This window comes from Lampris incognitus, chromosome 5 (assembly GCF_029633865.1).
Source record: "Lampris incognitus isolate fLamInc1 chromosome 5, fLamInc1.hap2, whole genome shotgun sequence".
NCBI classification, from domain to species: Eukaryota; Metazoa; Chordata; class Actinopteri; order Lampriformes; family Lampridae; genus Lampris; species Lampris incognitus.
In genome coordinates, this window is record NC_079215.1 from 17,819,314 (window position 1) to 17,831,768 (window position 12,455).

General features: G+C 42.5%; 1 protein-coding gene across 1 annotated transcript in view; it reads left to right on the plus strand.

The window, feature by feature from the left end:
• Positions 1 to 12,455, plus strand: part of strn (striatin, calmodulin binding protein) — a 97,728-nt gene that overhangs the window by 30,572 nt on the left and 54,701 nt on the right. Inside the window, exon 2 of the mRNA XM_056279708.1 lies at positions 11,161 to 11,264. Within this exon, the coding sequence (XP_056135683.1) occupies positions 11,161 to 11,264 (104 nt within the window). The remainder of the gene's footprint in view (positions 1 to 11,160; positions 11,265 to 12,455) is intronic.

Below are 12,455 nucleotides of genomic sequence, written 5' to 3' on the forward strand. Positions count from 1 at the left end.
CCTGAGGTTTCTTCCTATTTTTTCTCCCTGTTATAGGGTTTTTTTGTAGGGAGTTGTTCCTTACCTGATGCGAGGGTCTAAGGACAGGTTGTTGAGTTGCTGTAAAGCCCCCTGTGATGGCCTGGCGGCCTGTCCAGGGTGTCTCCCCGCCTGCCGCCCAATGACTGCTGGGATAGGCTCCAGCGACCCTGAGAGCAGGATAAGCGGTTCGGATTGTGGATGGATGGATGACATTGTGGCACTAAATCTGATATCAAGATGCTAACACTTATTTTAAGGTGATTTTTGAACCAATTGAAAGAACAATTAAAGCAACCTCAACTACCCCGCATTAGACAGATTATTTCTTCATTTTGATGGGGAAAGAATTTCTGACGAGATTAAATAGATCAATGCCATGTGGAGAATTTTTTTTTTTTTGCAGCGTTGGTAACTCACACTCTCTCACTCTTCAGATGTAGAATACTGGCTCGCTGGGGAAAATAGTTGTTGTGGGTGCTTTTAAAAATGAGGTTACCCAGTTCTCATGCATGTTGGCGGTCCGACAGCTCCATGTGTGTCCAACCCTGCCAGAGTGCTTCTATTTAAAGGCCAAAAAGGCCCTTAAATCTCTCTCTTTCTCTCTCTCTCTCTCTCTCTCTCTCTCTCTCTCTCTCTCTCTCTCTCTCTCTCTCTCTCTCTCTCTCTCTCTCTCTCTCTCGCCCCCCCCTCTCTCAATTGATATGTGAATCAGTTCTGTGAAAAATTAAGTCTTTATTGGACAGGTTATTGTGAAGGAGTGATTTTGGTTCATGTTGTTAAAAAGATGTCAAGTCTGTTTTTTGTTAATTTTTTTGTTAAAGACTTTTAAAATTAAAAAAAAATTCTCATGTAAAATCATTCACAAGGCTTGTCGTTCATGTTTTGTCTCTTGCAGTGACTTAATTTTCAAACTCGCCTGTTATTCCTTTCCTCGTTAAAAGCTTGTTTGTCTCTGGCTGTTGCTGTTCTCACTCTTTGGATGAATTTGTTATTCTCACACATTACAGGCCTTGCACAAATGCTGTTACAACCTCTGTGCAGGTGCTGGATCAAAAGTAGGGTTGGGTAATATAGCAATGTTATATCGATATCGTGATAAGATTAGATATCATGCACTGACTACTGCAACTTCTTACTGGCAGGTCTCCGTGCATGCGTTTTCAAACCTCTGCAAATGATCTAGAATGCGGCGTCACGTCTGGTCTTCAACCAACCCCAAACAGCACATGTCACTCCGCTGTTCATATCCCTCCACTGGCTCCCAGTTGCTGCCCGCATCAAATTCAAAGCCTTAATGCTTGCTTACAAAACAGCAGCTAAAACAGCTCCCGCCTACCTGAACTCCCTCATTTAGGTCTACACTCAGTCACGCTCACTACGCTCTGCCAAAGAAAAGCACCTGGCACTTCCTCCACAATGGGGCCCTAAGTCACTAGCCAGACTCTTCTCTTCTGTAGTTCCCCGGTGGTGGAACCAGTTACCACCCTGGTGGTGGAACTAGTTACCAAACTCCATTCGATCCGCTTAGTCCCTCTCCATTTTTAAGAAAAAGCTAAAGACCAAGCTCTTTCTTGTACACCTCCACACCTGATGTTATTTTTAAAAAAATCGCTTTTATGCACCTTTGCCTTTGTGCACTGCCTGTTGACACCCATGTCCTATTGGACTTGAACCTAGTTTTTGACACTTACTCGAGTTGTCACCTCCTGACTAGATCCTTGCTTGCGTTGTATTAACTCTCAGATGTACGTTGCTTTGGATAAAAGCGTCTGCTAAATGAAATTGTAAATTGTAATTGTAAATATCATCTGGGATTTTGGATATCGTAGTATCGTGATATGACACGTGTTGTCTTTTCCTGGTTTTAAAGTCTGCACTACAGTAAAGAGATGCAATTTTCTGAACTCATTAGACTGTTCTAGCTGTTTGTCTCCACCTGTTTGGACATCATATTCATATTACTAATCAGTGTTATCAAAATATCATTGTGTAAATATTTTGTGAGAGCACCGGTAGTCATCTCTACAACATCGTCAAAATATCGATATCGAGGTATTCGGTCAAAAATATCGTGATATTTGATTTTTCCCCCACATCGTTCAGCCCTAGTCAAAAGTGTCAAAGATGTTTAATTGTCTTTGCTCCATTGATTCAGATTAGTCTGTGAGTCAGTCACTTTGGTTATAGTTGGATCTTTGAATCATTCACACCAACAGATGATTTCCACTAGGGGTTGTGGGGAAAATTGATTGCGCAAAATCGTGATGCCAAACTGCAACAATATTGATATGATGACATTTGCCCCTGAATCACAATGTTGAAGAAGCACACTGAACAGATGCTGTGCAGAGATTTGATGTGATGATATCTGCTTCTCTGAATGTTTGAATTTGCATCGTTTGGACATTTATTCAAACATTATTCAAACATACTCAGGCTCTGATCTCTTCTAACACATGGAATTTCAAATGAATGCATTTTAATTTTTCATTTTCTTTGGATTCTTAGTTTTCACATTTTACTGTTACAAGAGGGGATGGGGCCTTAAAAAAATCATAGTATCGAATCACAATATTTATAATATGATATTTTTAAAATTGCAATAAGTATCAAGTTGACAATAAATTTCCCTGTAATATCTACGCAGCCACCTTCCTATCACGCAGACCAAGCCTAAGAACAGTATTTCCCCTTCCAATTGGTGGGGTTAACTATATAAAGGGGCAAATTGGCCCAATAACTCCATTGTGTGTACCCTACCTTAAAATGACGTCTTAGCAGAAGTAGTATCAAACCAGAACTAGGACGTAGTGAATCCAGAGAAAGTTCCAAAAGACTGAGAGTTCACATTACTGTTTACTGCAACAGGCCTTCAATGCCCATCAAAAGATGTACTTACGGGCAAAGTGCCTTTGTGTAAGACCACATAAACCTTCCTTCTCCCTTTTTGAAAGTCGCTGTGTGTAAGAGCATCGGCTGAAATACCTAAATGTATGAAATGAAGGAATGGCACCATCTTTTGGAGTAGTATTTTCTCACACACTGCTATACCGTTGAAGTAGAAACACGCCAGGTTTTCTTGACAGCTGTGTGCGTGCAGTGGTTTGTTGTCTTACGTAAGATACACTCCGTCATCCCACAATGCGGTCCATTTACTATGAGGGCCTATCGCAGCCCCGTGGGGGAGAGGAGATGGATTTCCATGGATACCTCCCCCTGAGTAAAGCGGAATCATGCATTAGTTTGTCTGTGTGGGGTTGTTGTCATTGACCCAGTCGAGGTTCCCGATTAAGATCTGGGATCAGTTCCAAACATCTAAAGAAATAAATTGTATTTCTTCTGCTATTAGCCATTTGATATCTGTAAGCGATAATTTCTACAGTTTATTTTATTCAATGTCAATAGTGTTTTACTGTTCACTGTTACTGTTCACTGTTCTTTGTGGTTTGTAGTGTTGCTTTTGAAACATGCGCTGTAAATATGCCAAAGTCAGTAGGAAGATGCCCACACGTGTTACAGATGTCTCCCACACAAGAGTTTGACAAACAAAACGAATGATTCCAATTCTGCAGCTATGGCAACACACAAAGGAACACTGATTTCACACCGCTTTCGATCTTCACCCAGGTCGAAATTGGTGTGAAATTTGTGTCCCCGCAGAATATCGCCAGGCGTTTTTACACAGAGATTCTGCAATAGAGACGTAACGAAGACTCGTATTTATGTGGGCTTTGTTCTATTAAACTGAACCGAACAAAGGCGTGTATGATTTTACATATAGCTTGCCGGCGTCCCAGAAGCAGAGGTGTCACGACGTTTGGCACCCCTCCTGCCGCTGTCCATTCAGCTATGTGACTCCACTTCCAGAATAACGCCGGAACTACGATGAATCCCCCCCCCCCATTCCGTCTTCATACCTTTCACACAGAACAGCGAGGCGGCTTAAAGGCGCAACATTCCCACCTGGAAAAGGCTGATTTAAAGAGGAATTGGTAACACTTTCTATGAAGCTTGCATCTATAATGCCCTATAAGCATCTATAATGCCCTATAAGCATATATAACGCTCATACTTTCCTATAATGTGTATTACAATGACTAACGGCTATGGTTTAAGACTGAAATAGCACTGAAGTCTCATTATGCATCTCTACAAAACTTCAGCAAAACAAGTTGGCTATGATGCATTATGACATTTGACAGATAAACAGGCTAATGATGACATGTTTATAATGCATAAATCAATTTTAAATTGACTATGTTTCATAAAGGTGGTTATGAGGTGTTGTGAGGGCATATACATGGTTATAATGCATCTTACAATGACTTATAGCTACACTTATAGGGCGTCATAGATGCTTATAGGGTGTTATAGATGCAAGCTTCATAGAAAGTGTTACTGAGTAATTTCACCCTTTGAGTGGGTTTTCAGCACAGGAGGAAATCCAACGCTAATTGAATTTGAAGCAAACTGTGTGTGTCTTTTACGCCTTTAAACATTACCCGTGTGCTTAACTAACAACACGTCAACAAAAATTCAAGAGAAAAACGGAAAAGCGTTGACACACGTGTTGCTTGCAGTTGGACAGAAAAATTAGAAAACATGCACCAGATATCTGGAGCTGGACAAAAAAAATACCCGGGACAGTTTTTTGTTTTTCATTGAAAGTACACAGTGTACTTACACTGAAAATGTAGACATATAAAGTACGGAGTGACCCAGTTGTAATATCTGACAAGATTGAGACACCGTGTGGCCTACATCATCTAATGGACTTTAGTTTGCTGATTTAAAGATTTGTCTTTTCCATTGCACTGTTGTGATAGAGAGGGGGATTAATAAAGACGTGTAAACGAACGAGGGTCCCGTTTACTGGCAGCAGAAAACTGAAAATACAGTATTGTAAGGTGCTTTTCATAAAAGTGTCCTATGAGCTCTCACATTAAACATAGCAGATGACCGACTTTTTAGACTGGCTTTATGCACAAATGCACAAAACACACACAAATACACATTAACAAGTGCTAGTGTGTAGGTGAAAAGGGAATAAGCAGATGAGATTGGGACCCTCGGGGGGTGGCGTGACATCATGACATGTGTGCAGCGCACGTAGTCGATTGCAGTGCGGTATGTTAAAGTTGGTGACAGTACACACACCCATCTGAGTAATAGCTGTCTTCCCGAAACCATGGCTGTCCATTGTGTCTGTGTTGTTGGATCATCTCAGGGAGAAAAGCTGATTAGATGATGATTTACCAATTTGATAAAACTGAGTAAAAATCCAGTTGCTGAGATCAGGTGTTGCTTACCACAACCAAACTTAGCCCAATAGCAGTAACCTTATAAAACTGTTAACTCGTGTCAGGAAAGGCATTACGCTGACTCATAAATTACAATATAGCCTTTATGATCTGGGTGTTCATTGGCATGTGGATTTAATCTATCAGATTTGAGGGCTCAAGCAAAAATCACTTGGCATGAGATTTGATAACTGGAGCCAGAGGATCTAGCTTTTCAGAAAGAAATAATCAAAAGAACAACTGGATTTGACAAGAGGAATCTGCATTGACAAAATCCTAATGATAATGAATCCTCCTAATGAGCAATACCTGCCTAGTGAAGATAGGCTTTCTTTAAAAAAAAAAGAAAAGTTAAACAGTGCCTGCAGAAATAACCCGGGTTTCCATGCATCTTTATTGAACTGTTTGTTTTTATTTAACTGTCTCCACGTTAATGATTAGCAACTCATTCAGCTTCTGTTTATGAGGAGACTTGGACAATGTGGCTCGTTAGAAATATAAATCACCTTTTGGTTTCTATATGGATTTGAGAGACGGGGGAGGGGGGTGGCGGGGGGCAGTGAGACCCAGAGGGTGATACATGGACAAGCGTGCATAAACAAATAGACGAGAGGTTTAACGACAGGACTTGACAGACAGACAGCCATCTAGAGAACCAGCCAGACAGAAAGATGGTCAGGAAGACAGCCACAATTTAACAGACAGACAGAGGTTGGCAAACAGGTTGGCAAAGACACAGACAAATGGTGACAGACATACAGATTGATATCCATTTAGACAGAGCGACCCCAGGCAAGAGCGAGTCGACAGCTCTGGGAAACTGGTGAGATCCAGACCAATTTGATGCTGAGCAGGGTTGACGGTTAGCACCCAATTAACCACAGTCTAGATTGGGTTCTGAGAACTGGGGCAGTTAAGCTAGGGCAATGGCGCGACTATAGCCCATTCCTAAATGTTCCACAGGCGGTGTCTAACCCTGAGCAAATGGAAGAGGTGTGTTTCACTGATGGATTAAAACCATCTTAAGCCTGCAAGAAGTCAGTTTCTCAGGGATGAAGAAAGGCTGTGAGCTTTTCTGTTGAGGGAGCAAGGGAGAGAAAGAGAGAGTTAGAATTCGAATCAGAATCGGAATCTGTTTCATTTGCCAGGTAAGACTTCACATGCCAGGACTTGATTTGTGGCTCACTGTGACTCTTAAACACAAAACAAGATGTAAAAACAAAAGTAATCTTGGCAACTTAAGTAACATATGTGTTGAGGTCATTTACCTAAAAGTATGAATGAGATAACAGTCTTATTTCTATTATGTCTTACGTATACGATTGTACTTTTTTTTTAACTGATTCGTGAATAAACTGAAACTGCATGAAATGAACTGAATGAGAATATGTCCCAAATTTGCAGGTAAATTAATGAACACTTAACTTAGATCAGGGCCACCATCATACTTAAAGAACGAAATGCCTCATCGATTCAAGTCAGTCTTACAATCTTGAAGGTAACGTTGGTTCTTCTGTTCAGGGATTCTCAAATTCTTCATCAGTTCCTACACTCAGATTCATACAGTCACTTGAATGGTGAATGAACTATTGTAAATGAAGTTACTGATTATCTAAATATAGCTGCAAGTGGCAGTTGGCGGGGTCCAAGCACCTGCTGACCAGCGAGGCATCTGCCTGATGAGGACATATGTGCAAGTATGATCCAAGTTTCAAGAAGACTGGGCATACTTGAGAGCATTAAAGGGCTGCTGAAATTTCATTGACTAATATTGGCCATGTTTTTCCATCAGTCAAGCTGACCCTTTAGCTTCTGGTACAACACCTGTCCAAGACAAAACATACTAAATTTGACTGTGATCGTCAAACCGTTAACAAGTTATGAGCATTTTTTTTTTTGGTAGTGCCCCCTTATCGGCCAAAATAGTCTTTTTTGTGATTTCTGTGATTTCTTTTTGTGGGGCCCCCCCCCCCCCCTGTTTTCTGCAGTGCAGAAAACGTCGATGGAGTCGTAATGGAGATGTGAAAACAGATTTTAGATGTTAATAGAGACGGGCACAGAATGTGGAGATTTGGGGGAGATGATTACAAAATTTGTATTATATTTGTAAATTAAACTTATTTGTCTTTAGATCATCCATGTTAGTAACATGGGTTTGTTGTATGGAATAGAGAGGGAAAAAATGGATTTCACAAGGGGCCCTTTATCATTCATGATCATCTCCCTTTCTGTCATTTTAATCATTCTGTCATTCTCCATGTCACTTCTGTCACCCATGAGCTCTCTCTCTCTCTCTCTCTCTCTCTCTCTCTCCCTCTCTCTCTCTCTCTCTCTCCCTCTCTCTCTCTCTCTCTCTCTCTCTCTCTCTCTCTCTCTCTCTCTCTCTCTCTCTCTCTCTCTCTCTCTCTCTCTCTCTCTCTTTCTCTACCATGAGCACTCTCTATCGTTGTCATTTTGATACTTCTGTCTCTCTTTGTGGTCCATAATCATTTTAGGGTCTCATACTATTTGTTCCATCTATCACGGAGCTGGAGCTGTGACCCTTGACCTTTTAACAACTAGATGATGGTAATTTTAGTCATCAAGGAATTAAGTCTTATTCTTACTTGGGCGCCTTTGTAAGTTGCTTAATCAGCTTACATGTGAAAACATGAGCTATTAGACTAAAAAGGAATTTGTGTTGGAAAGGACTTGGGAATAATTGTGCCGTTTTTTTCTGAGATTCCCAGCAGTCGTGTTGTGGTCAGGGTTGTGAATGTTTTTTTTTGGAGCAGCTGGTTTAGCAAATGGATAATTACTTCCATTCACCCATAAGGCCAGCTACTGGGAATTGTCATTTCATAGGATTATGCCTCTTTAATGGCAAACAACACATACTTTGCACACACACACAAACACCCATTCACAGACGTACTCTCTCACACATATAGTAAACACAACAGGCTTGCTAGAAAATGGAATTCACAAAAGAATAAACTGTATTCGACTGTGTGTGTGTGTGTGTGTGTGTGTGTGTGTGTGTGTGTGTGTGTGTGTGCTTCTACATGCACTTGTGTAGCTCTGAGTGTTAATGTGTATGGATGCATGTGTGGTAAAATGGCTGCGAATGTGTGTTTGTGCCATCCACAGATGAACTTACCCTCTTTTTTGTATGCTGTTCCTGGTGCAGTTTAAACAGACGGCATTAGCTCCTTGCTCCTCTGGACCACCCAGAACTAAAGCTGGCCAATAATTCATTATTTTTGTTTATCATCTTTCATTTAGTGTGGTATTGGGATCACGTTTGATTTATTGTCATATCGTAATACTCTATTTTATTGTCTAAATTTAGAACGAGAATCTGTTAATTAAGATTTTTCACAAAATGAAATCGAGGGTGCCCAGGCGGCGTGGCAGTCTATTCCGTTGCCTACCAACACGGGGATCGCTGGTTTGAATCCCCGTGTTACCTCCAGCTTGGTCGGGCGTCCCTACAGACACAATTGGCCATGTCTGCGGATGGGAAGCTGGATGTGGGTATGTGTCCTGGTCGCTGCACTAGCGCCTCCTCTGGTCGGTTGGGGCACCTGTTCGGAGGGGGAGGGGAACTGGGGGGAATAGCGTGATCCTCCCACACGCTACGTCCCCCTGGTGAAACTCCTCACTGTCAGGTGAAAAGCAGTGGCTGGTGACTCCACATGTATTGGAGGAGGCATGTGGTAGAATGCAGCCCTCCCCGGATCGGCAGAGTGGGTGGAGCAGCGACTGGGATGGCTCAGAAGAGTGGGGTAATTGGCTAAATACAATTGGGAGAAAAAGGGAGGGAAAGCCAAAAAAAAATTTTTTTTTAGTTACCTACTGTGCTTGTAAAAAGTATTTTGGAAGTACTTCTGTTTTAATATTGTGTTGTCAGCCATTTGGGGTCCTGAGTTTGATGCCATCCAATCTTTGTGTAGTTTGTTTGTTCTCACTGTGTTCACATGGATTTCTTCTTGGTTCTTCAGTTTCTTTACAGTCATGCATATTGGGTGATTATGAGACTCTTAAACTGCGCATATAGGTGTACATTTGTGAGAGTATTTCTGTCCGATGTTGTGATGCCCTGTTGTCTACATAGTGCCTTATGGGTTCGGCGTCAGTCCTCAGGTGTCCCTGGATTGGAAACAGTCAGAAAACACAAGTGTGGACGGAAAACTTTCTACCCATTTTAGTCATGAAAACAAAGATGGCATAACATTTAACACAACAGCGTCGGCTGTCCCGTCCTGCCGCTGTCCTGTCCTGCCGCTGTCCCGTTCTGCTGCTGTCCCGTCCTGCTGCTGTCCCGTCCTGCTGCTGTCCCTTTTACACAGATTTTGATTTGGCTTTGTGACTACCTCCACTGGTGGCTTAACGCCGGAGCAACGATAACACCCCCATTCCTTGTTTGTATTTTTTTTGGGGGGGGGGATTTTCCCTCCCTCCTCTCCCCAATTGTACTTGGCCAATTACCCCACTCTTCTGAGCTGTCCCAGTCACTGCTCCACCCCCTCTGCTGATCCGGGGAGGGATGCAGACTACCACATGCCTCCTCCAATACATGTGGAGTCGCCACCCGCTTCTTTTTAAAAAAAAAAAATTTCTGATTTCTCCCAATTTAGTGGCCAATCGCTCCCTATTTTAGTTCAAACACCAACCTTCGTACTGCATGCATTCGCCAACTGCATCTCTCCGGCCGGCAGTCTCGAAGGAGACGCCTCGCCACTTCGTTGACAAGGTGACTCCAGGCCGAACCACTGCTTTTTCCGACACACACACAGACGCATTCATGTGACGAAAACAAGCCAACTCCGCCCCTCTCCCGAAGACAGCGTTGCCAATTATTGCTGCTTCGTTGAGTCCAGCCATAGTCGGATCTGACGAGACCGAGGCCTGAACCTGGGTCCCCAGTGGGCGACTGCATAGACACAAAGCCGATGCTTAGACCGCTACACCACCGCGGACTCTCACCCGCTTCGTTTCACCTAACAGTGAGGAGTTTCGCCAGGGGGACGTAGCACGTGAAAAGGTCACGCTATTCCCTCCAGTTCCCCCGACCGACCAGAGGAGGCACTAGTGTAGCAACCAGGACACATACCCACATCCAGCTTCCCACCCACAGACACGGCCAGTTGTGTCTGTAGGGACACCCAATCAAGCCAGAGGTAACACGGGGATTCGAACCGGTGATCCCTGTATTGGTAGGTAACGGAATAGACCGCTACACTACCCGGACGCCCACCATTTGCACCTTTTACACAGAACAGGGGGGCAGTTTAATGGCGCAACATTCCTGCCTTGAAAGGCTGTATAAAAAGCCTCACTGTCTAAACAGGATAGTCCCATTCAGGATAGTCCTCATTTCTCCCAGTGCCTCACTACTTTGGCCATGTCCCCACATGTATAGATTGGAAAACATGGATAAATTAGAAAACCCATCTTCTTTTCTTTGTTTTGGCCTTCCATCCATACAACTGAAAAATATATCTTTTCAGAAACACCCTCCAACATGGATCTTATAGTGGTGTGGTGTGGACGAGGAAAACAGAGGGTTTCGGGGGGGACGCTAATGTACGACTGTCATGTGATCCAGGCTCTAGCATCTATTGGCCTGTGCATGGTCGATAGAAGACACATTTTTCTATTGTGTCAACATTTGAGCTTGGGCTGTGAACATAGACGTCACCCAAACATAAAGAACATCAGTTTAGTACAGTGTTACCTTTGCTGATTTTTTTTTTAATTCCTGTTTGTGTGTGTGTGTGTGTGTGTGTGTGTGTGTGTGTGTGTGTGTGTGTGTGTGTGTGTGTGTGTGTGTGTGTGTGTGTGTGTTGAACTGTAGGCACAGATAGCCTTCCTCCAGGGGGAGAGGCGGGGCCAGGAAAACCTGAAGAAAGACCTGGTGAGGAGGATCAAGATGCTGGAGTATGCGCTTAAACAGGAGAGGTCAGAGGTCACACACACAGACAAGTGCAGATGCACAAAACAAAGAACACACGAACAGGCAGGCACCTCCATAGATACTGAAACATGGTAATACCCAGAAATATAGGTAGACATACACACACTGACATGCACAAATGTAGACATGCACAAACACATCAGAACCACACAGACATATACAGATATGAAAACAGCGGGCCTCATGTAAGAGGAGTCTCTCAGGAGTCTCTTAAATTTCTCTCAGGTATGTTTTTACTCAAATTGCAGGAGACAAATCAGGTTCACAGGTCATTCTTAACCCCCCAAATTTGCTCTCACATATGCGCCGTGAATGTTCTTAAATTAAACAAATGAGCACTCGGTAGTTAAAACCTCCAAAAGACCACATAAGGGGACGGCACTTGATCACTTTGATCATAATCAGGTCATTACACCAGAACATTGATACAATTTAACCGGTCCTGGGTGTGCAAGACTGCAGTATGTGGGGGTTTTGTCTGTTTTAGGTAGCTTGGGTTCAACCCCTCTTCCCCCTTTTTGTGTCTCTACTTTTCACTGATAGATATGCAAAGGATTTTCTACGAACTGACAAAAAGGAAAATGACTATCCACAGAGGGGTGGACCTGATCTCAATTCATCTGAAACGCATTAGCATTTCTGCATCACTTCAAATATTTATCTTTATAGGCCAAATTTACCTATAAAAAATGATATGCTAAAATAAACTAATTGTAATTATGCAGTATTTATATGCAATCCTATTATATGTATCTTAATTCAGGCCTAAATGTGTTTTTTCAAGTACTCCAGTATTAAAGCTAGTCATTCTGCGAGGTAGATTAACGATTTATGGACTTTTCCTTCTAATTGACCAACAGTATGGTTGTGTGTATTCATGTACAACAAGTTTGCACTGCTCCAAAAGTTTGATTGTGTCAACAAAAGATACAATCATCCATAAGGGCTGTTTGCAAACGGGTGCATGAGGCCCATTGGCATACACACATACAGATAGAAACAAATCATCAGAGTTATATAAACAAACATATAGACGCAGACACACAGATATACGGAGACACATCCACACACACAAATCTGCCTCAAATATGCACAGATGTGCATAAATGCAAACATATGTACATGCACACTCTTTGTTAACAGCCATCTACCAGTATTCAATTTAGATGTGTGTT